General features: G+C 34.6%; 3 protein-coding genes across 5 annotated transcripts; 2 read left to right on the forward strand and 1 right to left on the reverse strand.

Annotated features, from left to right (window-relative positions):
* Nucleotides 1-5,590: 5,590 nt before the first annotated feature.
* LOC103863639 (probable chlorophyll(ide) b reductase NYC1, chloroplastic) lies at nucleotides 5,591-8,383 on the forward strand. The gene is made up of 10 exons (XM_009141393.3): nucleotides 5,591-6,126; nucleotides 6,282-6,360; nucleotides 6,453-6,588; nucleotides 6,672-6,746; nucleotides 6,830-7,025; nucleotides 7,121-7,189; nucleotides 7,280-7,419; nucleotides 7,509-7,631; nucleotides 7,721-7,913; nucleotides 7,999-8,383. The coding sequence occupies exons 1-10, from the start codon at nucleotides 5,827-5,829 to the stop codon at nucleotides 8,185-8,187; spliced, it is 1,500 nt and encodes a 499-aa protein (XP_009139641.1). The 5' UTR covers nucleotides 5,591-5,826; the 3' UTR covers nucleotides 8,188-8,383.
* Nucleotides 8,384-8,556: 173 nt separating this feature from the next.
* Nucleotides 8,557-14,601, reverse strand: LOC103863641 (putative pectate lyase 14). Its single transcript, XM_009141394.3, has 7 exons — nucleotides 14,370-14,601; nucleotides 14,202-14,264; nucleotides 14,041-14,097; nucleotides 9,651-10,293; nucleotides 9,244-9,347; nucleotides 9,025-9,163; nucleotides 8,557-8,943 (listed from the first exon to the last, which is right to left on the reverse strand). The coding sequence occupies exons 1-7, from the start codon at nucleotides 14,444-14,446 to the stop codon at nucleotides 8,722-8,724; spliced, it is 1,305 nt and encodes a 434-aa protein (XP_009139642.1). The 5' UTR covers nucleotides 14,447-14,601; the 3' UTR covers nucleotides 8,557-8,721.
* A 1,514-nt stretch (nucleotides 14,602-16,115) lies between these two features.
* LOC103863642 (uncharacterized protein At4g13200, chloroplastic) lies at nucleotides 16,116-19,217 on the forward strand. 3 transcript variants are annotated; one of them, XM_009141396.3, is made up of 3 exons: nucleotides 18,165-18,427; nucleotides 18,551-18,705; nucleotides 18,793-19,217. In XM_009141396.3, the coding sequence occupies exons 1-3, from the start codon at nucleotides 18,244-18,246 to the stop codon at nucleotides 19,045-19,047; spliced, it is 594 nt and encodes a 197-aa protein (XP_009139644.1). In that variant the 5' UTR covers nucleotides 18,165-18,243; the 3' UTR covers nucleotides 19,048-19,217. The 3 variants fall into 3 exon arrangements, 2 of the variants coding, with proteins under 2 accessions (XP_009139644.1, XP_009139643.1); XM_009141395.3 differs by having other exon boundaries at nucleotides 18,170-18,439; XR_004457759.1 differs by lacking the exon at nucleotides 18,793-19,217 and having other exon boundaries at nucleotides 16,116-18,427; nucleotides 18,551-18,563.
* Nucleotides 19,218-26,523: the final 7,306 nt, after the last annotated feature.

The raw sequence follows: 26,523 nt of genomic DNA on the forward strand, positions 1-26,523 counted from the left end.
AAGATGTTCAGTTGACCATGGACGTTGGGACAAAATCAATTTCATCTCTTTGTTAAGAGAAAGGTTTTGACGTTTTGTCTCATGTCTTGGTTCTCTCTCTCTCTTTGTTTCATCTCTTTGTTTCTAATGGTGATATATTTTTTTCTTTTTTGGTTCAGGTATGCTTAGCCAACGAAATTTACAAAATGTTAAGAGGGTCAGAAGTCCTCGCCAGTGGAAGAAATCAGGTTTGCTCTTTGGCTTCTTATTTATACATTGCTTGCCGGCAAGAGGACAAGACAAGATCCATTAAGAGTACCAAAATTTTTTGGTTTATTTGTATATATGTATGTTAGACTGTTAGTCACTGTTCTTCTTTTCTTTCTTAACTCATGCCACTTTTACAAAAGAATAAATAGTCAAACAGTTGGCAGTTGGAGCTTGAAACCGGACAATCTGTTGAAATGGGAACCATCCACGCCGGAGATTTTATGGTGAGTTCTTCTTAAATCAAGTGCTTTTGGCTTCTTATTTGTGGTTTTAACTTTCCTGGTTGGAAACGGTGAAAGCGGCTCAAGAGTCTGTGCAGAAGTTAAAGGAGTTCAATATAAGGTACATCATTAACCACTACTGTCTTATCGTTTTTTATGTTTTTGTCGTTTTTATGATTATTCATACATGGAGCTTTAACCCTTTGGTTGCAAGACGAGTCACATACCTATTGCAGCAGAAGTTATAAACAACACAGCTCTCTGATTAGAAGATCGCCTCTTCGAGGTCTGTTCTATACACATTTTCTATACTTGAATGTTATAGCATCAGAAATTCACTTAAAACAAACAATCTCTGATATTGAACTCCTTGCAGGTGTATTGGTGGCAACTGGACTAGCAGAAGAAACTATAAGAAACTCTTACATAGATCTCTACCCTCACTTTTCCAAGATCAAACCAGCAGATGGAAAATTTTGAACCCTGGCCAGAATGTCTTTTTTTTTTTTTTGGACAAACCCTGGCCAGAATGTCTAATATAGCTTTTGCCAGTGCCTTTTGAAAATCTCTACTGTGTTGCATTGGGGATGAACAATTGTCACCTTAACTATGAATCTATGAGATTGGGGGGTATTTCCAACAGCAGGTGAGGGATTTAGTATTCCTAAACTTCTCCCCACAAGGAGTGGCACTTTCAATTGTTTAGAGTCTTTCTATGTCAAGCGGATATATCAGGGGCAACTTGAGTTGCCGAAGAAATTATAGTAAACTCTTACAAAGATCTCTACCCTCACCCTCGAAGTAGTCCTATGTAATTATATCTGGTTTAAACTTTAAAGTCTTTTCCAAGAGTTTATTTCTTTAGAATTGTATTAAGTAATCGCACTTCTACATATGCTGTGAAAAATATTACAAATTGTTTAGGTTGAGATTATAAAATTTTATTAATTTTTTTGTATAACTAATTAAAATTTGAAATTAAAATTCCAAAACCAATTTAAACCCATATGTTGATTAAAGTATTATATTGGCCCATTGTAAATGTTTGTATTTATAGTTTAGATATTATATAAATATCATATCCAATTTGTATTTCGTTTAACAAAATTTAATATAAAACCATTTTTAACATTTAGTCTATCTTATTAAAATATAGATCAATTTTTCAAGTACTAATAAATAGTCCATTTATATTATATACAATAACTAAATTCAAATATATACATAATTTTGTACATGAGTAACATAAATTTGACATAAAAATAAATTAAATTTCAAATAATTAATTACTTATTGTATTACCAATTGTTTTATACGAACTAAAAAATAGTTAATACAAATAGTAAGATATAAAATCAATACTCCTTTTAACATTTAATAGATGTTTAAACATAGGTTTTTGCTGTCCAAAAATATATATAATTAATAATTTTAACTTTTTAAATATTAGAGTAGGAGTACAAGATAAGATTAACAATGAAATACAAAAAAACAAAAATAATTAATTGTTGAATGTATTACTAATCATTTCTTTGTGTTAAACATAAATCCAACACGATAATAATCCAACAAAAATCTAATAACATTGACCATAATTTATAAAACATAGTAATTACCAATAATTTATAAGTTAATAATGATTTTACAAGTTAAAATAAACATCCGCACAGGCATGCGGGTCGAGCTCCAGTTAAACTTAAACTAATAAATTTTTTAAGTCAAATATATGACAATGATTAATAGAATAAAAATATGTGCCACATTAAGCAAAAATCGAAAAACATGCAAACGTTCTATTATAAATTTGATGACCTAAATATGAGGAAATCTGGTATTAAGCTTTGAAAAAAAAAAGAGGATATCTATTTACCTCAGATAAGAACAAAACAAAATTTTGTTTTAAATCAACACTTATCGCAAATGCAAACACCTGACTTTAGAAATACAAATAATTTTATAGCTTTGTTATTAAATAATTTTGTAACAAAGAAAGGTAAAACCTTACTTGATTTTGTCTATAGCCTCAGAGGAATGGTAAGTGTTGCAAATAACGGAGTAAAACCTGACTGGATTTTGTCTGACTGTTGGACCATTATGCAAGCTTATTGGGCAACACCGAAAGCCAAAAAAACGAGTGCTAGTGCATGTGCTTCTCGATTGTCTGATCGCAATGGCTTAGGTCCGCATCGACATAGAGCGGGTTCATGTTCCTATCATATGTGTTTGGAGTCTATTTTAGCGTATTTTTAGTTCTATGTATGTTTTGGAGAAATGTGGAGACTATGGAGCATTTTAGAGCTACAGGTTGAAGAAACTCGTAGTTATTCAAGAAATCCGGAAGAGTCGATAATCAGACAGTGTCGATCGACACTGACCCCTTGGTGTCGCTCGACACTGACGCGAGAAGACGTGCCGACATGTTCGTGACCGACTTGAAGTCCAAAGATCTACTTATTTACAAGATTATCTCTGGCCGACTTTTGCCTAGTATTTACGTGGTTTGCCATTGTTTGGGCAAACAAAACCGGATTTTACAATATTACTTTACACATAAACTCTGTAGGGTTTTTAGATTGGAGAAAAGAAGATCCGAGACTCCTTCAAAGATTTGTATTGAAACTTCATTGTTTCCTACCTTATTTTATCTATGCATTTGATTCAGACTTTTGCCATGATTTTCTTGCTATGTCTGAGTAGTCTACTTTGTTAGATTTAGGGTTTAATTAGGATTTCGATGGATTAGCAAAAATTATAAAATTGGTAGGGTGAATTTATAGATTTTCCATCATCATAATTTTTCTAGAGTAGCTACCTAGAACCCAAAACTTAGGATTATACAGAACTGCAAAGTAGATTTTTTACCTGAATTACTTATGCTGAGCTAGGTTGCTAGATACATGCGATAGCTGATCTAGGAAGCTAGTGAACAATATTGAATAGTTCGGTAATGCTTGAGGTGTTTCCCTACTCGAGGCGGACCTGATAAGAAGGGACGACTCCGGTCGACCAAAGTGCATAGGTTATCTCCCGAATCCTGCAAGGAATTCCTCCAGCTCCCGAGCAGGACACCGGCCTTCATGTTCCTGCCTAGAGAAATCCAGGCTCCAATCCATGCTTACATCCCTTCTTACATCCCTGCCTCCGGGTAAAATAATTTTTTTATTAAGGGAGATTCTTCTATATTTACGAATATGGAAGAGTTTAACCTAAATAACCGACATCGCCTCCAAGGATCGGCATTCAGAGGCTAAGAGACTAGAGCTATGCGGCTAAAACTAGGGTTTCTGCACCAAATGTTGTAGTTCATGCTCATATTATCAATAAAATCTCTTTTAGTCTTGATTCTTAATTCTTGCTTCTCTCTCTTGTTTGTTTACTTCTCAGTGGTGCCTTCAAAGATCCTACCTAAAAATACCCTAATATGTACTATGTCTTTATGGACGGCAAGCTATTTTGATGGACATCCAAGAACGTCCTACTTACGTTCATTCATGGAGAAGAAACTAGATTAGTCATAGCCGAAACTCATGAGAGAGCAGCAGGCAACCATTCCGGTGGACGAGCAGTGGCCCTCAAAGTGAAAAGCCTTGGGCACTACTGGGCAACTATGGTTACCGACTGCGAGCCATACGCCCAGAAATATGATAAGTGCCAGCAGCATGCATCAAACATCCACCGTCCAACAGGGATCCCCCGAACAATGATCATTCCTTACCCATTAATTCGCTGAGAAATGGACATAATCAGGCCTTTACGAGTTTGGGACAACGGTGTTTCCTGCTTGTTATGACCAATTACTTCACAAAATGTGTGGAGGCTAAGGCTTTCATCTAGACCACGGACGAGGAGGCGTAAAGTTGGTTTGGAAGTACATTGTTGAGGCCAGAATCCGTCACGACGAAATCAACGGATTAAATCTTCTGAGAAGTTATGCCTTGTGATTTGGAACAAGAAAACTCGTAAAAATGCGTAAGTCATAAAACAGTCCAAAACGATCTAAAACACGATGAAAACCCACTTATGATTTGGATTTAGAACAAGCCAGATCGCCAGATTGCAGTGACGGTTGACTTGAATAAAGAAAAATGAAAAAAGCAGATAAATGCAAAGTTTCTAAGATGAGGATAAGAAAAACTCTCCGCAAAATTAAGAAAGACGGCCGACCTTGGAGGTGTATACAAAGACACCTTAGGCCAAGAGGACGAGGGACATAATTTTTTTTAGAAACTTAGCACTAGAGTAATTTTAGGCAATTTTGTTGTTGTTATCGAACTGCGACTCAAAGAGATTTAAGGCTTCAGATGGTTAGAACTATAGAACTCACTCACAGCTCTTGCGACCGTAGCTTTTACAACTTGTTGTAACAATCACAACGCTCTTAAGCGGATTTGAAATAGGAGCTGTTCTTCATTGATTTTTCTTTTCTGTTCGGACTGGATAAAAATAAATTTTCCTTCGTCTCTCCTCTTTTACTTTGATGTGTGTTTGATACTTTGATTCAAGAGACACCACCACGTCGTGGCTGTCTCGTTGATCTTCTTCTGTTTTGTTGGTCATGCTCACTCTCTATTTCCAGAGAAATCAATCTTTGCAATTAAGAAGATGTTCCGGCAAAGTATTTTGAAAGGATAGAGTGTTGAGATTTGCATAATAGTTTCTCTGATTTAAATCAGTTTAAACGAATTCAAAGCTTGTTTATGCAAGTGTTTTGACAATGAATGTTCTCAAATCGATTGAAACTTTTTGGAGTTTATCACATCCACAGAAGAGTTTGAACATTTATTAGAAGCGCCAAGGAGAGTTAAGACTGGTTTTTGGGCATTGATATCACGGTAGAGAAAATAAATTGGATTGGGATTTGATCATACAGGTCTAACTACCGAACTGCTTTCTACCTACCAAAGACTTTTTGTTTAATTTGTAAAGCCCAAAACCTTGCAATCGAAGCCCAAAACCTTGCAATCGAAGCCCAAGGGCTAGATAGATTAAATATCCGGTTGACAAAAGAAAAACGAACTAGCTTCCAAAGAAAAAATCGTAAACATGTTAATCGGCAAAAAAAAAAAAAAAAACAAGTGGCACGTGTCATTGTTGGGCAAACGAGATGAGGTTGCCGTAACGTGTGGTCATCACACTTCTCTTCCTTCCTTCTTTCTTTCCACCACCTCCTTTCTTCGTCCTCATCTCTTTCCTTCTCCGATCTATATTTAACTTCTTCGACGACTACGAAGATTAAAAATATCTAATCTTTTGTGTTACCCACAAGAAAAGATATATATCTTTCTTTTATCTTCTTCTCTTGTACGATATTTTGCATGAGATTTTAAAACTCCTCTTCTCACTCTCTGGTTTAGCTATGACTACTATAACGAAGCTTCAAGTGTACCCACGATGTCTGGAACACCGCCTCGGATTCATGGATCATCAACGGGTCGGGTCAAGATTGAACTGTAGATACAATAGGGTTTATGTGCATCGGTGTGAGGGTGATTCAGGGGAGAAAAAGGTCGAAAGACGGAGAAAGCGTGAGAAACTCAAGGGAAATGGGTTGTGGAGTTCTCTTAAATCTGGTGTATTAGGTGTTACTAAGTTAGGGTTCTTATCTAAGGATGAGTATAATCAGAAGATTGAAAAATTAGAGATGGTTTTCTCTTCGGTATGTCTTAAAGCTTTTTCCAAATTTTATTTCTTTTCTTCTTACATAATAGCAAATTTGTTCGTACAAAAAAAAAAAGAGTTGTTCGTACAACATATGTCTTAAAAATATATTTGTATTTAAATTTTGGGTTTCTATTGTTTGTTTATCTGCAGATTGCTGTTCAAATTGCGAGATACATTGTGACGATGACAAGCACTGGAGCTATTCTCTTGATTGGGTTTCAATTGTCAGGTAAGTGTTAAAAAAACATTTTAAAATATTTTTTCAAAAGATTTTAAATTTTAGTCTGAGACAGTTGTATGTATATATTGTAATGAAAAAAGGTGGAGATAGTTCGATGAACTCATTGGTTTGGTATAGCTGGCTTGGTGGAGTTATCATTGGAACCATGACTGGTGCTAACATGGTTTTGGAAGATCATTACCGAGCCGGTCCGCGCAATGTTGTTATAACCGGAAGGTAATTTCTTTGCTTTGTGTTACATTCCATTTGTTTTTTTGTTGTCTATGGTGCTAATGGGTGTGTTTGATGCTGTGTTTTAGCACGAGGGGACTAGGAAAAGCTCTAGCTAGAGAGTTTCTTCTCTCTGGAGATAGAGTGATCGTTACATCTCGCAGGTTAGTATAGCTTAATATAAAACATAAGGAATTTTTTTTGTCATGTTTTAATTTTGGTTTTTTTTTTTTTTTTGTGAAATTAGTTCTGAATCCGTTGATATGACTGTCAAAGAGCTTGAAGAAAACCTCAAAGAGATCATGAGTAACGCCAGTGAATCAGCTAGAAAGAAACTGGCTGATGCTAAGGTAGTTGGTATTGCATGTGATGTTTGTAAACCCGAGGACGTTGAGAAATTGTCGAATTTTGCAGTGAAAGAGCTTGGTTCCATCAACATATGGGTAAAAAACATCTTTCATTTGTACCGTTTTTTTTATATAAATATTTTCTCTCTTATATCATATATATTTCATAACTGTCTTTATTCTTTGGACAGATTAACAATGCTGGTACTAACAAAGGGTTTAGACCATTGCTCGATTTCACGGAAGAAGATATCAGACAGGCAAGAATCCTTCACGGACCTTGTAGTTTTAACTTATGGCTTGTAACTTTGGTGTGGAGTTTTGTTGGTCTAATATTTGAAATGTTGCAGATTGTTTCCACAAATTTGATTGGATCGATTCTATGCACACGCGGGGCGATGGAGGTGATGAGTAGACAAAACAATGGTGGGCACATCTTTAACATGGATGGCGCTGGTTCAGGGGGTTCTAGCACTCCTCTCACGGCCGTGTAAGTATTCAAAGCACTAATACCGATCTCTTTACTTCAATTGTAGATAAATGGATTCGAATTTCAGAGTGGTTTACCATCTCTTGTAGATATGGGTCAACAAAATGTGGACTAAGGCAATTTCATAGCTCTATTGTGAAAGAATCTCAAAAAACAAAAGTTGGCTTGCACACTGCTTCCCCTGGCATGGTTTTAACAGAACTTCTTCTTAGGTATGCACTCGCATACACGCAAAACATCTCTCTCTCTCTCTCTAAATAATGAATCAATTTCTTTTATTATCACATCTTATTTGTGGCAGTGGTTCGAGTATAAAAAACAAGCAGATGTTTAACATAATATGCGAGCTTCCGGAGACGGTGGCTAGAACGCTAGTACCACGAATGCGTGTTGTGAAAGGTTCAGGAAAATCAGTCAATTATCTAACTCCTCCAAGGATATTGCTTGCCATTGTCACGTCGTGGCTCAGGAGAAGCAGGTGGTTCGATGACCAAGTAAGTAAATGAGAAAGACTTAACTCTATCAATAACTTTAATTTAGCCTCCGCTTTACGCAAATAAATTGGTCTTTTGTTTGCAGGGACGGGCGTTATATGCAGCGGAAGCAGACAGACTAAGGAACTGGGCAGAGAACAGGACGAGGTTCTCCTTGACAGACGCGATGGAGATGTATACAGAGAATACTTGGGTCTCTGTTTTCTCTCTTTCTGTTGTTTGTGCCTTTATCATCTTATCAAGCACCACTCCTAGCTCTTTCCCAGGCACATGACCACACATTTGTTTTAACAAAACCAATCCTTTATGGGATGTGTTTTAAAAATGTAAACGTACATGTTATGTATAAAACCATATGTAACAGAACACAACCAATCTGTTAAGCTATATTATCTCTGGTTACATACCCTATACACGTGATTATAGTTGTGAAATCTTTTGTTTAATATACAGAAAGAAATATTAAAATCGTTTGTTTATGGCTGATAAATCACATTATGGCTGAACTGATTGGTAGAGCCTATCTCAACAATTGTGGAGAAACTTCTTGTTTGTGTCGAAGGTTGATTTCTCTGATTTGAAATATCGCACAAATAAATGAAAGCATATAAAAAGTAGTAATTTTCTGATCTTAAGCAATCTATTTATAGAAGAATATATTGTGAGAGAAGAAAGCATATTGTACTACTATACTACAACTTGGAGTCAAAAACATGGGAATGAAGAAAAACGAGTTCTTTTTCTTTGTTCTTTCCCATTTCATATCGTTTCTATGTGTTCAGTTTTGGTTCCAAAGTTATACAAATGATTAACAAGGCGTACCGATCCTGCATTTCAGGGCACCAGAGCTATAGGTAAGCATACCTACAAGGGAAGATGATTTAGCAGCCAAACTAGAGGCTCTAGCGTAGCTTGAAGAAGCTCCAGCTCCAGATGAAGTGAAGTAAGCACCATTGAGCAATAAGTCTCCTTGTGATCTCCAGTTCCACTGGTTCCATTCTCCTTTCCCTGCACCTACCCTCTTTGTCACCTGCTCCAAAAAAAAATATTAATCAATGTCTTATTTTCGAGATTAGAAAGCTGATCTAACCGAGGGGATTTATCAAAATACCTCCTTAGCAAAACGATTTCCTGGGGCTAGGAATCGATTTCCTTGACTGTTGATTGTAGGGTTTGCACTTCCACCGATTGCATACATTTCCCAGTGAGTGTAATCATTGTTTACCACATGGAAATATCCATGCCTGCACCTGGAATAGCACCAAAGATTCAAGAACTCTACAACATTCTGATACCAATTAACCAATAGGAGGAAATAAAGATGAACAACCTTGGCATTCTTTGTATAAGACCCTCCCCAAAATGATTATATGCAATGGTCACTTGCATCATTTTGTCTCTGGTGTAGGAATCGGTATGCCCCAACAAAATAGCCTGCATTGTCATCTTTTGTTAGCTAGCTTTTGAATGTACCGCGAAATAAAAGTACGTCAACTTTCTTGATCTACATTTATTGATCAAGAGAAAAGGCCAAAGACCCTAGATGAAGGAAGGTGCTACCATTTTTAGCACAGCCCATCTGCTAATCAGAAGCAGAAGAAAACAAATTGAGTAACTTCATTACCGTTTTTAAGTTCTGTATGAAAAGTTCCTAGGGCGGCCATATAACTACCAGCATGTCCTAAGATCTCAGTTAATCCGAAACGTAAGCCACAAGAAGCAAAGAAATAACCTAACCTCGTTGTGGTGAGTGAGATAGTTATTCGAAATGGTAATAGCAGTAGATCCCATAATCGCATCGATCAATCCATCAGCACAGTTGGACATGGAATTATGATCGATCCAAATATGGCTCGACCCAAAAATCGAGATCCCATCGCCATCAGCCATCGTTCTCCAACCATAATGCGTCTCCGAGCTTCTAACCATGGCGTTACCAGTACGCTTACAGTCGTGAATGTTAACCCCGTGAATGATGATGTTCGTCACGTACTGAATCGTAATGCATGCTCCACCAGCGATGTGCACGTTCACGCCCCGACCATCGATCGTTTTGAAGCTATTCATGATGAGCTCTTGGCTTAGAGTGATGACCATGTCGCGCTTGAAGACGATCCATAGCGGTCGGTCTTGTATCACTGCGTACCGGAGCGTACCGGGTTTAGGTTTAACCGGATCATGATCCGATGGGTCCGTGACGACGTAGAAACGTCCGTCTCGGCCTCCGACGGCGTTACGTCCGAATCCTATGGCGCAACTCGCTAGACGCTTTCTCTGGCGATGCCATTTTTTATCGCAACGCCAACAATCGTCGATTGGGTTTCCGGTTGAGCAGGAGAAGTAGCCTAACCTCCTACGTTCTGTACTGTTTCGTATCTTCCTGCAGGTTTTCTCATGAAATGTAATTTAATTAAATTACAAAAAGAGGATGAAAGTTACGGATTTATCAAATTGAGCCATGATTTTCTCTTTTGCGATCTTAAACAGATGTTTATTGTACAGTTTTGAGATGGATAACGTATTACCCCAAGACCACGGACCACCCATTTCTATCTCGTTATTTTATGTAACATATTTGTTTTTTAGTATGATGCAACTATCTATCTAATCTATTAAAAGAGGAGTACAAAATTAGATTATCCCTTAGTTTTCCACTATATTTACAATGGCATGCCACTGAAGTTATTAATTAACCTACCTTTTAGGTTTTTTGTCTTTTTTCTTCAATTAATGTATTTCCAAAATCAAATTCTAACTAAAAAATCATGGCAACAATAATTAATAAACCTAACTTTTAATATTCTTTGTCTTTTCCTTTTTTATTATACATATGTGTGTTTGAAAATAATTAATTTCATATATACATTTCGTAATTACATACATTATACGGTAATTATTTTACTAATTCCACATATACATAATAAATAGTATACAACAATTTTATTATATATAGTCATAAAATTGTGATCCATAAAAACAGTTTATACAACAATTTTATTATATATAATCATAAAATTTTGATCCATAAAAAATAAAAATACATTTGTGTGACTTTACACGTCATATTCTAAATAAATAGATGATATAATTTAGGATTTACATGATAAAATAAAACTACTCAATACAAACTATAAAACTATTGTGTTTAGAAATGTCATATTAAAAAAAAATTAAACGGGTAAATTTTAAAATATATATTATCACTTATACAAATAAATATTCATTTATAAAAAACTAACACCCGCGCGGGTGCGCGGGTCAAGCTCTAGTTTCGATTTATTACTCGTTCATGAGACCGACATGGTTTACTAATTTACTACTGTAGACTAGGGCTGGATATTTTATCCGTTAAATTCGTTTCGATTCGATTTGTTATTCGTTTTGATTCGAAATTTCCGGATATCCGTAAACTTTCGAAGCAAACCAAATACTAAAAATCAATTTCCGTTAAAATCAAAGAAAATCACAAATATTAAAATTTTGGGAAGCGGATATCCGAACCGATCCGTCAATATATAAATACATGTATATCTTAATTATATTTAAAGTTTTTAATATATAAAATTGTATAATTATTATTTTAACATATGATTTGATAAAGTCTATTCACATTATTACTTATATAAAAGTATTACATAAGAGGAAGAGAACACATTTATGACAATTATAAATTTTTTCTTAAGTTTTGTGCTATTATAATTGTTAACTAAATTCAAAAAATTATAAAATATATAAATTCACTACTTCTTTTAATTTTTATCATATATATCATGCAAAAAAATATTTTACAAAACAAATTTGTATCAAAATTTTAAGATTATTTGTATTAATCAAATCATATGAGATATTCGTAAATATCAGTAAATATCTATTTATTTTTTGGATATTCGTTTTTCTGAATATCCGTATTTTTTTAAAGCAAAGCAAATCAAAAAATTAGATATCTATGACATACGAAACAAATACAAATACCTTCAAAAACCGGATATCCGATCCGTGCCCATACTACTATAGACAGTGTACAAAGTCAAGCTAGCTAGGGGAGACACGAATAGAAGTAAGCAATATTGTACTGTATTTAACTTGATGTACTGCTGAGGTGGGTCCACGTGGGTGATTAAATATCGTCTAGCATAAGGAATACTCTTATATTTCATGGGATACGATCCCATACAGAACGTTTTGGTCACTTGTCTATATAATTCCGTGACTAATTGCAGACCCTTTTTTTTTTATTTGAGCAACACTAAATGCAAAAAACCTATGGTACCAGATTCAGAGTGTGACTCGTTAGTAACAGAATAATTGGTGAAAAATGAAGTGAAAAAGAGAGGAAATATTTTTTTAAAAAATTAGTGAAATTTCTCACTTCTTCAAAGTGGAAGAAAAATTTACTCTATTTGATATAGTATAAATGGGCAGCTGAAAAAAATAAAATAAAAAGTGAAGGAAAATTTACAGTAAAGTAGCTGAAAACTTTTAAACTTAATTGACAAAAAAAAACTCAAAAGAGAGTAAAAACTGAATTTAGAGTAAATATTTACTCTAACATATATATATATATATATATATATATATATATTTAGTCACACTTTCTATATGAAAAAATAAAATATATTGAAAAGGTAAATTTATCAACACCTAAGAATAATTTTTACTTCCCAATTAATAATTTAGGGGTACCTAACTTTTTTATAGGGGCACATAATTTTATCTTAGCATTTTTTTTTTCATGTGACATCTATTTAATAAAAACCTGCATAATTTTATTACATAATACATTTAATTTATCAACACCTAAGAAAAATAATTAAAAGATCTAATGGCATAAAAGTTGATGTTAGATGAAGTTTCTTTTGGCAGAATCATCATATAAAATACAAAGCTGGTTTTAATGAATTACTGATCTCTCATTTTGTATTATTTTAGCAATGTCTAAAGTATATAGTACAATTATTTCAAAAAAAAGTGAAAATTCGATAAATGTTCTTAATGGTATATAAAATGGAAGATAAATATCATAGTATTGTTTTAAAACACATTTTTACAAAATAGCACACAAAAGAAAATTTCACAACAGAACATTAATTAAAGTTAAAAGCATATTTTCATTTTATATTGAAGTTTGAGTTAACTGATTAAATTTTAAAGTTTAGTATTTAAAGATAGATTATGGTAAGTGTTCAGGGTTTGGAATAATATAGTCATTTTATCTTTTAATTAATTAGATTTGTAGAATTTTTATCTGTTATTTTATCATAAATTTTTTTTATGTGCTATTTAAGAGATTTGCAACGGAATAACATTTTTGACTTGTTAAAGTGATATATTGCGTTCATTAATAAAATAAAACCTATATTTTTGTCAAAATTATCGTGAATAATAATGTGCCTCTTCTACTCACACTAAAATAGTTTAAACCCCTTGATCCTCACTTTTACAAAAATAAAAGATAATATAAAACATCAATCCTCATTACTATTTTCTAATTTACGTTAAAATTAATATAATGTTGTGTACTAACTCTATTAAAATAAGACAATATATATATATAAATTACACATATGCATGTATGCAAACATTAATACAAGGGGCGTCGGTGGATCTTAGGAGGGAATAGTGAGTTATAAATGGGAATCACGGTGTGTGGCTTTATTCAATAAAATTGCTGTTCTTCTGTCAGAAGGGTTTCACATGTTTATTTATATTTTCCTTAATACGCAGAAACTTAAAAATAGTATCTCCTATTACGAAATTATGAATATTTTCTTTTGGCCTACACATATGTTCGAGTAGTCAAAGGAAATTATGCCTCACTATAATGAGGAAATTTTTCATGGTGAGAACAAATTTTCATATGTTATATACCTAACACACTACACTAGAAAATTTAACTAACTAGTAGTCAAAGGAAACTATGAATATTGTTCTTTTTCTTGTGGCCTACACATAAGTTTAAGTTAAAGCATCACCTCGTTTGACTATCTGAAACGTGTAATTCAAAAAAAAAAAAAAGACTATCTGAAACGTTACTAATACGAAATATATCTAAAAAGGGGTTTTCTTCTCGACTTTTGTATATATAGTGTATATATATATTATACTAACTACTGAGAGAGAGACTCACATATCGACCATGGCTGCTATTTCTTCTGGGTCTTTTACGGCGTGTTCATGCCATTCACTGAGAAAAAAAAACAGAGCATGCAAAGGGACTTCTTTAATATAATAGATCCAATCTGAACAGCGGAATTAAATCTACGCCCAAAAAATGAAGTGAGAACTCACTAATCAGTCATTGATGTATTTCTTGAGCTCTGATCAGGTTTTAACTCCTTTGTATCTTGAACTCTACATTGTAATGATACAAAAAGACAACATAAATATAAGAATTTCTATGGGAGTGATAGACACAAAATCCAAGATCATATCGAAATTTAGGAATCTCTAACTTACCCATTTACATGGACAAGGAGTGTTAGAATTATGATCAAAGTTGCTGAGACTGAAGACAATGTTCTTGCTATCACCATTGTAGGCTATTGCTGAAGCTTTTTCTCTTCTCTGTGAAACGGGAGAGAGAAATATATCTAGAATGAAAGAGATCAGAGGGGTGATGAGACTATATATATATATATAAATAGGTTGCGAAGGAACTATGTAAGTCTGTTAATTATATTATTTTTTGACGCGTCGTTAAGAATTGTTTTGATGGTGACGCGGTTCTTTTTAACGGAGTCTTCTACCTCGCGGTCACACGGGCAACCCGCATCCAAATAGTCCAATCCGTAGCGGGTTCAATTTTCTTATGGGCCGTGCGGATTGATCCGCCATGTATTACGGTTTGTATATATGTCCATGTCTACCCTGCATAGCTAAACAGTTTTTTTTTTGCTAAATTGTAAATATCATATAATGAAAGGTTTAAGGTTTTACAAGCCTAAAATGTGATACCTTGACAAAAAGAAAGAAAAAACAAGGTAGTCACAAAAAGTTAGAGTGGAAACATTTAGTTATCTAATCCAAAGTTGCATAAGAGACTTGAAGCTTCTCCTATGTCTTCGTGCACTTATCGTGTTGCGAACCTCCCTGTCGATGTAGCTGAAGGTCGTCTGGGTTGGGCAGAATTCTGAGAGATGCACCGCTGAATTACGTTGCCTCCAGACGTTGTAGAGGAGAGATTGAGTGGCCAGCTTCTTGAGCGTTGTTGGTGCTGAGGCAGAGGGGCTTTGTACCCAGGACAGGAGCTCTTCCCAAGTCAGAAAAGCCCGACGAAGAGGATCCAATCGCGCAAAGATGAAGCTCCAAATGGCATTGCTGTAGTTGCAGGAGAGGAAAATATGCTCTCTGGTTTCTTCATGGTTTACGGGTCAATCCCGCAGGTCATCATTCATAATATTGAAAATATGTTATCTAACTTTCATGTTATGATTGATTTACAGTTAAATTATCAGAGAAATTTTTATATTAGTTTCTCTTTACTTTGGACGAGTTCCGGTGTATTTCTTATTATCTTTTTAAACCTCTTTCCTACACATAGAATGAATCCCCATCCCTGCTTTTTGCTACTGTATTTAAAATTGTTTTAGAAAGTATATTTTCTTGACTTCTTCTCCTCCGCTACTTTCCTATCTTGCTTCATAAGATTTCCTCCTAATCAATTTTTTTTTACCCTTTCTTACCACTAATTGGCCTCCTTCCTTTCTTTGATGATATTTTTATGTATTATTGCAGAGAGAAAATTCTCTTTGATCTGCTCTGACCTTCTTCCCAAGACTCACGATCCCCGCTGGCTTTTACTAGTGCTTTGTTTCTCTCCGTGTGTTCCTATGGCTAATTCTTTGCATCAAAGCTTCAAATCAATGTCGCTAGGTGATGAAGAATAACTTTTAACCCTTCTGGATAAACCGAAATTCAAGGTGTTTGATGAAAACACCACAAGCCTGTTGGGGAGACTCCTTAACAGGATTTCCAGCCAATGTCAAAGATGATTGAGTACATGCCAACAGCATGGTATGTGTATGGGAGAGTATGTGGTATTTCTCTCTCTCAAGATAAGTTCCAGTTCATATTCCAGCGTGAAGAAGACTTCCAGACCGTCCCTAATGACATACCTTAGTTCTATAATCATTGGGCTATGGCTCTTGTTTGCTGGAATCTGGATCTTCCTAAAGACATTCTCCTTTATATGGATGTGTGGGTTCATATTAGACATATTCCAAATAACTTCTTTACTTTGGCACTATGTATGCTTTGGCCAAGGAGACGAGCACAATAGTGGAGATTGCCTATGATCCAAAGATCTTCCATACAAAAGACTACATTCAAGCTCTGGTATCTTTTGAAACAAAGAAATCGACAAAGCTTCTCATAAAATGGCTGTTAAAAAAAGGAGTTACGGTCAACATTGAGTTCGAGTATGAGCGTATCCATAAGCGTTGTTTTCACTGCCTCTGCCTCACCCACGAGAAACTGAAGTGTCCACTTCTCATGAAGGGCCCCAAGATTTTGAAGGAGTCTGATCCGAGGCTTGAGCTTATGCATATTTCCTTATCTGATAAGGTGGAAAGTAGTCAGAAGAACGCTCTTACTAATGGCCCTCCAGGCTTCCCTCAGCTCTTTCCTGAGCTACCTCCACAGGAACAGATGATGAATATGCTATATGTTTCACACTCTGATGATGCAGAACGCCATGCAAGCATCTTTCTAGTGAAACAATCACTTGCTGATCAAGGAAAATTGCATGTGGCAACTCTTACTAGACTCACTTCTGACTTGGATAAGGGCAAGGGACATGTCTTCTCATATACTAAAAATAATTCGGTTGAGAAGCTATCTAAAATCCCAAGAGCTGCTCAGTCATTACCAATACAAACTCAGTTTCATTCTGAGGATGAAAAATTGGATTCAGCTTTCTCTGCAATGGTGGGATGCTCTGACTCTGCTGTCTCTACGTCTTTTCAAGTTGGAACATCATTAGATCCTCCCGCCTGTGATAGAAGAGTGGGGAAAATGTCTCGTTGTAGGCCTCCATCTTGGAAGATAAAGGCTCAAGCCGTGAAAGCAGTGCCTAATCGTCGTAACACTGCAGCAAGTTCGCTTACACTAAAGGAGAATGGTGGGAAGAGTAAACCAGACTCTCTGATACATCCGCGTAAGCTAGGATGATGAGATGGTCGATGAAATGGCGATGGTCGGGAAATCGGTAGAGATGGAGGTGGTTAATGGATGAACTACTGTCCTTTCATATCCAAGATAACCTGAAATAAAGGAAGAACAATGAGTTTATTATGAATGATAAAATAATTAACAAAAACTAAAGAGATAAAGGATGGAATGGTTTGATGGATAGAAGATGATGATTGATGATGGATAGTTGATGATTGACTCTCTCAATTTGTGAGTTTTATTGACTCTCTCAACCTGTGATCTTCAAGGCTCCTGAATCACTCAATGAACCTATGAACCACGAGCTTTATAGCTTTCTAATATATCTCACACTTAGAATCTAAAGAACACTCAAAGAACACTCTTTTACTGAAAATACATATGTATGCTTTTTATTGATTGAAAGGTGAATCTAAAATGCACAAATAAGTCTGCTTAGTTTGCTGATGTGCAAAGCAACCGCAGAGGAGGCTGGTGAGATTTTAAATTATTTAAAACTGTCTGGTGATGCTTCTGGTCATGTGGTCAATTCGCAAAGGTCTTCGGTTATATTTGGCTCCAAAGTTCCTTTACCTACCAAGATAACAGTCCAGTTGGTTTTAAGCATAGATGAGGAAGGAGGTGAAAGTATATACATGTCCATGATGGAATGTTTTAGTGGTTTTAAGAGGCAAATGTTGTTCATCAAGAAACAAATTGACCAGTTGTACAGGTAAAAACGATAATGTCTCGATTTTTTTTGCAAAATATAATTATGTAATTAATAATAAAAAATAAATAAACATTAAATAAAATTCAGAAACTTAAATTAAAAATCAAAAACTTAAATTAAAAAATCTAAAATTGAATAAAATTCAGAAAATTAAATAAAAATCAGAAAATTTCCAAAAAGTAGAAGATTATTTGTCAAAACATGTGTTATTTGTCAAAATATCATTATTGACATATCTACCGTTTTAAACGATGATTGTCCAAAACATGGCTATTGACATATCTATTGTCATTTTCAAAAACTATCATTAGATATATGTCAAAACTATCTTGTTTGGGCCTTATAGGCCCAGTTTAACTCGAATCCAGATCTTGTTAGACATCCTTAGACGAGGACGACGAGAGAGAACCAATCGGAGCTTGGAAGGGTTGAGAGTTGAGCGAGCGAGAGATGAGCAACTACGCGATTCCACTTTCTTCTTCGTCCTCTCTCTCCAATGCCTATCATCAACCTTCTCGTGTTTGCTTCGTTTTCCCCAATCCTCGTTCCAATTTTGAGTTTCGCGGGACGCGACTAAGTGGTGAGGTTCAAAGAACCTCTTTAAAGTGCAATTGCTGCAGCAAAGGGAAGGGAGGTACAGGTTCTGGTGAGAACCTTTTTGATTTTTTTTTAGCTTTCTTTCTGCAATTATTATCTTTAGGGTTTGATTCTTGTACTGTTGGCGATAAAATAAAAATATGTTTTATTTTGGGTAAAGGTGAAAACGAAAACAGAAACGTGTTGGATGCTTTCTTTTTGGGAAAGGCACTAGCTGAGGTTATCAACGAGCGAATTGAGTCCACTGTTGGCGAAGTTTTGGGTAACATTGGGAGGTTTCAAGCTGAGCAACAGAAGCAAGTTCAAGAGATTCAGGTACCTCATTAAAGTCTAAACAACTGTACATTAACAAAAAAAGACCCTTGATTGATTGTTGATAGATACTTTGATATGCATTCACAGGGAGAGGTACTTGAAAGAGCCAAGAAAGCCAAGGAAAGAGCAGCTAGAGAATCCATGGAGGCACAAGGACTCGTACCGGAATCCACAAACACAAAGCCGGCTGCTGGTGTTGTTGCCTCTGTTGTAACCCCTACCTCGATCGTTGAAAGCAAGGCTATAAGAAATGATGAAAATCTGTCTGGTTTCGCCGGATCTTCAATGGGGGACGATATGGATAGCTCGAGTTCTAGCGACGAAGACGAAGACAGTGTCTAAGCGATTGTTCCTAGACCAATTTCAAGATCTGGTGATAGATGCCGACTTGTTTGAAACCGTTGAGAACATCTTCGTTGATATATGTACTTAAAATGATGTTTGAGAATAAATAACCTTGATATTAATTTATGTGGATTTGTAAAAGGGCAAGTAACAAAATGAATTGCAACGTTGAGAATTTTGTACATGAAAAAGCAATAGGTTGATGTTCGAGTTCGTGAAAGACGGGAGACTGGAACACTCGACCCATCACTCACCCGCTCTATAAGCCCTGCTAGTGCTGGGACTCAATCAAAGCTCAGCCCCACAAAAAAAAAAAAAAAAAAAAAGCTCAGCCCCACAAGGTTAAAGAAGCAGGCTGTCAAAGTGTGTTTCTGTAGACAAGAAAAGTGTATACAAGCTAATCCCTTGAGATAATGTTATAACATAGAATTTAAGAACTCTTGTGATGGAGACAAGCTCGACATCTAAGTTTGCAGTCATTTAGCACGTTGGATTTCGCTTCAAATACAAGGAAGGGGAATAACCACTTAGAATAACGAAAGATATTAGATTTGTCGAGAAGTGCAATCCAATACTCATTGTGTATCTTGATGAATTGGATCGTTTCTTTCCGGAGGTAAGAGTTTTATGCTGAATCTGAATTCGGGGTATATAAATATAGCAAGAATTTGATGATGGCTTATTTGAAAGACTTGTATTCCAAATATAATCAAACGATTACAAGAATGTATTGAAATTGGTATAACAAAACCAAGGTCGTTGGAAGACGATTCTTCGACTATATAATAGGCAATAAGCCTAGTTAAGGAAACCACGTATTGTTCTATTCTTGTCACTCATGTCTGATATATAATACTAGATGGTTTTCTCGTGTTCATGCACAAATATAGATATTTATAAAATAAATCTATTATGATAATTCATTATTATTTATTTTTAATTTTAAATTTGTATATAATTTATATTAATAATATTATATTACTTTAATTAGACAAATGATTTTAGATATGTTATATCTATTCGGTTTTGTTATTTTTAATAGTCGATTTAATTATTATTTGGATATATTAGATTCCAACTATTTCTCTGAATTCAACTATAATTTTTATTTTATTTTAAATATATTAAAATTATGATTAATTTTCTTATTTGCATTTACGTTGGTTGGTATCTTAGATATGTAAATATATTTGAGGAAAATTATGTATAACTTAAGATATACTGAACTTAGAATTAAATATAAAATAAACTAAAGTATCTGATTCCAAATTACGTAAATTAATATAACGATAATATTCTACAATCTCATGCATATATATAAATTTTACAAAAGAACTAAATTATAACATTTGGTTAATATTTTATTTTCATTTGTTGATATGTTTTGAGTCATCCTATAATTTACATTTATAAAATAATTTATTATTATAAAATTATATATTCTTATATTTACTTAAATCTATGATTTTCGATATAAGTTGGATTAGTCGAGTTACTCATGTTGTGAGTATATTGAGTTACATATATTCTTTCAAATTGAAACTGAAGTATAATTATTTTATTATTATTAAGTAAAATCAAATTAATTTTATTATCGCTTAAATGTGCATGTAGTTTCATAATATTTCTAAAACTATATGTTGATTTTTTAAAAACAAAATACCAAAATATAAAGCGATGATCAATATGAAGAAGTTACATACATAAGTAACTGATACATTTTTGGAAGCCATGAACACATATCAATATTTACAATAATTAAAATATTTTTTAAACTCTAAATAATTTTATGCCTTAGATTTATTAAATGGTAAACTGAAATTTATTTTAAATAATCTTAAAAATAAGTATTCAGATTTGCTTTGGTATTTTAATTATAGTCATATTAATTTCCACAAACATAAAACAAATAATTTTAATAATGATTAAATATAATATATCTACCTCGTAAAGTATATAGTGTTGTGTTATTTTAAAATATTTTAAAACTATTTGATCAAAAGATATTTACTGTTATTTCTTTTTAGTTTTAATCTCTTAAAAATAAGCAGTTTATAAAAATTGGATGATTGTATTTTAAAAATCATATTATATTAGTAAAATATAATTTATAGATTTTTTCTGTAATTGAAAGATATTATAGTCAACTAAATATATGAAAAATAAATAAAACATTTCAATGATACTAATTATAAACTATTTTTAGTCAATTAAAGATATACATGTTTATGTAATCATCTAAGAAAATAGATAGCTATATAAAATTATTTCTATTACTTTGAAAATATAAAATTTTGTATTGTTTAAAATTATAATTTAAAAGAAATAATATTTCTTTTCCTAATATGATTATGTGTGTGAATCTTGTTTTATGAAATCACATTATATGCAAATATATATTTTCATCTAAGAAAATATAAATGTAAGGAAATATTTTATTACTTCAAAAGTATATTTTATATTATTTAAAAATATTTTAAATGGAATATTTCTATTTTGTGAACTATCCTTTTTAATGAAATCATATTATACACATATTTTCCTTTTATTTTTTTTTTAAACTTTATAAATGTTTCCTTTTTATTAAATATCTTATTTGGAAAATTCTTAAAAGGAAACTAAATAAAAATTCAGTAATAGTAGTTTAAATGTAATCAACCATCGTGAGAGTTAACGTGAACGCGACACCTATGAAAGTGACTTCTCAAATCATATTATAGAGATTCATGTCTTCTTAGACAGATTTTCTATGGTATTTAGACTAGAGAAAATAGGTTATTTGTTTTTGTTTGCCGACTTTCTTTTCCTTACACCGTTTTTCTTTTATCCTTATTGGACATCAAACTCATCAAAGTGAATAGGTCGAGTCCATCGATAATGGAAGCCTGCCTTGGAAGGAAGCCAATGAAGCTTGTGCTTCCGGCCGCAAAATATTATGATTTTAAACGGCCACATTTGGACATGAAGTTCTTTGTATCTTAGTGGTTTGGCTTGGTGTTGTAAGTGTTCTATGTCGTGGGTTCGAATGGCTCCCGCCACCTAACTACTAGGACTGGCTCTGCCTCTCAACCTTGTTCTAAGATACACCCTCGCATGCGGACTGTTGGGAATAAATAATTCAGGAAAACATTACTCATGTTTCTGAACAAGACGCGGCTTTCTGAATCAGGCCTAGAGAAAATTCCGTTTCAAACTCGACTTCGTCTCTGTGTCTGGGTAAAATAAAAGATTTTCACTATAGGAGATTATTCCTTTATTTCCAAATATGGAAGTCTCTAACCTAATTGCTGACTATGAACTACCTATATATAAAGAGGACCCAAACCATTAAAAAAAAATCGACCATAATACACATAAAATATTAGAGATAGACGGCTAGAAACTAGGATTTATACACCAATCATTGAAGTTCATGCTCTAAAGATCAATAAAACACTATTTTGATCTCTTTTCCTGCTTTTCTTTACTTGCTTATATGTTCCGTAGTGCCTCAAATGCACCTTCACATATTTATCCTAACAGTTTGGCTCTAGAAGGAGGGGTAATCCAAACTACGTGACGATGACGCAAAATGAGCATAACGAGCAGTTTTCGGCCACCTCAGTTGAAATTGAATTGCAAGCTCGGATTGAAGCCTTGCAAAACCAAGTCACCAAGTTACACAGAACTTGGGAGAACAACACTTCTACAGATAATCATGAACTCCTCTCAAAGGTTCAAGTCTTGAAGGACACGATGAACGAGCACTCCAAGCTGTTGGAGCAAAGCTTGGAAAATCTTTCACAACTTGCAGCTGAAAACTTAATCCTTCGAGAAGAAAATTCACCTCTTCATACGAAAAGAACAAGCAGCGACGGTTCCGCACCTGGGTTCGACCCATGCAATCTCTAGGAACTCCGACTGAGGGAGGCAATGCCACCAGATATGCTCCACCATCGAGGGAAGAATTGACAATTAGGATCAATGCTATATGATGAATTCAATAGAACCATGCAGACGATAATTCTGACTCAGATACTGACGAGGAGATGCAAAAGGCAGTAGTAGCAAAAAAATCCGTGATGACAGCCTATCTCGAGCAGGTCTTCTCCAAGAATTTCGAAGCCATTCAATCGACGATTGAGAGTCTCCCGTGTGTCGCTCCCCAATCCGACAAAGTGCTCATTATTCTTATGCTGGCACCCTTCGTGGATGATATGATCACCTTAATATAGATGCCAAGGAAATTCTCCTTCCCTAACATTGAATGTATTACTGCACCAATGACCCATACAATCATGTGGCTCTGTACAAGCAGCGAATGCCATGAGGTGCAAGAGTTTTGGTTCGATTCTGACTGGGTCCGCCTTGCTATGGTATATCAAACATGTCAAACAGTTCGATACATTCCTTCGCAACCTTGACCGACCAGTTTGTGGAGCAGTTTGTGAAGAGCATGAATCTAGAAAAGACAGCTGGTGACCTTTATGAAGTTTTCAGCATCGGGCCGAGCCCCTGTGTAGTTATATAGCACGCTTCAACCAGGAGAAGGTATCTATCTCAGGATGTAACGCCTCAACCATTATGTATGCCTTCAAGAGGGGCCTTCTATCTGACAGACCTGTACAAATAGATAACTAAGTACCAATGCAAAACCATGGAGAACATATTGTCTTGGGCATGGTCACATGTAAAATGGAAAGAAGACTTAGCGTATCCTCCAGAATCATCGGGGCTAACGAGTAACAAGCGAGATGCCTTAGAGATCTCAGGATCGTCAATGTACAAGGCAAGCATTTGCCAACAAGAATTAGTATAAAAGAAGGAAGAGAGGAAATGGAAGGACATTCAAAGACTTAGATTACCACGATGAACATCAACTTCATAAACTTTATCCATTTTGTTTTCAACTTTGTCTCTTTTGTTTACAACCTTTGCTTAGTTCAGTTCATTTGTGATCCAGATACCTTGTACAATACCTTAAACATTAATATAAATCCATTTTCTTCAACTCGAGTGTTATTACATCGTTTGTTCTGAAAATATTGTTGTTCACGTAGTCTTTCTTCTTAATCTTTGATGTTAGGAGTTTTCAAGGCTCCTAAGACAAATGTTGTAGTATAAATGATTGTCGAACCAGTTCTGAGGGATATCAAAGCACCGAGAATGCAAGTACTCACTTAATCTAAGTGCAACCAATGATTTAGATGAGTTTTAAACTACTACTAATACTAGAAAGCAATAAGATAATGATACTTTCTTGACTAAGGGAAAAGATAACTCATGGGCATAGGAATTAGACCTTGGGTGATCAAGTATCGAACTAAGGATGGCAAATGATCAATCAAACTATCAACCTTAAGCCTAGACACAATTCTAAGCAAGCTCTATGTCTAGATGAATGCTCATTTGATAACATATCTCAAACATCAAATGTCTTTGGTTGAATAATATGAAAGCAATCATTACTAACAAGTCTATTAGCTATCTTAGCATCTTTAACAACAAATGTCTTTGGCAAAGTATACTAAAAGCCTAGGAGAGTTGTTTCAGGCATTTCATCAAACACCTTTTGGGTGGAAAATACATTTGATCAACTTTTGAGTGGCCAACTCAGAAGATGCATTATGAATACTCTACTAGTAAGGAACAAGAATGATTTACACTAAAACATCCTAGAACTAACCTAATCACCCTTGATCTCCCTAACCCATGAATTCAAAAGGTGATTACTCACTAATCTCCATGATTCCTCTTAAACCCATATTGGATTTCAGATTAATCATGTAGAGAAATAGATAAGAGATCAACAAGAACACAAGATGAAATCAATGAAATCTGAATCAAAAGAAGTTTTTTACTAGTTCTTGTCTAGAAAAGAGATTATTTGCCTCCCAGGGCTTACAAAAGTACTTAACTTAGGTTTAAAAAGTGTAAAAAATCAAAACAAATGACAAAAGACCCCTGAAATAACATAAAAATCGTCCAAGCAAAACACGCGGAGTGACCTAGCATAGTCGTTCCCGGCGCGTTTCTTCGTGTCTCGCCCCGTCAAAACGCGAGCTACTTGAGCTGCTCGCTCTGGCTGGGAGTGACTTGAGCTAGTCGCTCTGGCTGGTCGCTCTGGCTGGGAGCGACCTCGGTAGGTCGCTCTGAGAGGTCGCTCCAGGATGCTCGAACATGGTGGATATGTCTCTAGTAAATTGGTCATAACTCCTTCATTACATCTTCAAATGACTTGAAACCACTTCCATTAGAAATCTAACTCAAATTTCTGTGTCTCCACAAAATCTTAGCAACAGAAGATTTCTCTAAAGGCTCCATCCATGCTCATCTTTCACACCCTTTTGGATCACAATGCTCCCAAACATCTCAAATCACTCCATGGCACACTCCAGCACCTAATAAGGACAATGAATGCAAAATCCAACCTAGAAATGGCTAAATCCTAATCTATATGATAAAAATGCTCATGGATGAATGGATAAAACAATGCAAATATGCAAGATATCAACTCTCCCAAACTTGTTCTTTTACTTGTCCACAAGTGAACTTTCTAGAACTCATAGGGAGAGATATTTGAAGGTGGGAGTTCATAGCCAGAAGAAACACAACTAGCAAACAAAACTAGCACACTCTCTTATTACACTCTAGCTTCTCTAGGCCTATCTCAACTCTTTTTTCCCTTACACTCATCATCAAGCATCCACACATTCAGATCAACCAACTCTCACATTCATTAAGCACAAAACATTAGGTGAATTCTTGCAAATGGTCAGTTGGTCTAAGTCATTTGGTTGGGTAAGGGAAGACTTTTATTCAAGTGAGTCAAGAGGTTCAAAATATATGATCTTTAAGGTGGTTTACTCTCGAAACAAGTAGCCTTGACATTGCACATAATATATCTAAGAAATGGATCAACTCATGCTTACAATGTTCAATCTCCATTGTTCTACCATTTTCCCAAACATACAATTACACAATCATTCCCAAATGTCAAACCCAACTCACATCACTCACCAAAAGATCCTAAGAACTTTAACTCCTTCTCTTTGAAATCTACAAGGGATTTTCCACAACCTCAAAACATTACTTAGCTCCTAACAACTTTGCTAGCCCCCTTTTTCTTTTTTTTTTTCTTTTTTTTTTCTTTTTTTTTTTTTTTTTTTTTTTTGAGATGGGGGTCAAGACTTTTCATAACTTGAGCTAGAGGTTTTTCTACTTATCCCAATAAGACAATTCACTTAAACACAAAGAGTCATTTCTTTTTTTTTTTCAGCAATCAACAAGTTTCAGGAAGAGTTTTCAAGGCTCGAAACATACAAGTCTTTTTGAGAGGTGAAAAAGCTACCCAGGTGCAACGTAGTGTTCTTTACAAGGCATTTAAAATCATTGCTTCCAATGCAAGTGAATGCAACATATATGCTCTAGACTCTCCTACAAATGCAAATGATGCAAACTAAATGATTGATTTTTTTTTATATGCAAATAGGT

Source organism: Brassica rapa, chromosome A04, assembly GCF_000309985.2.
Source record: "Brassica rapa cultivar Chiifu-401-42 chromosome A04, CAAS_Brap_v3.01, whole genome shotgun sequence".
Classification (NCBI taxonomy): domain Eukaryota; kingdom Viridiplantae; phylum Streptophyta; class Magnoliopsida; order Brassicales; family Brassicaceae; genus Brassica; species Brassica rapa.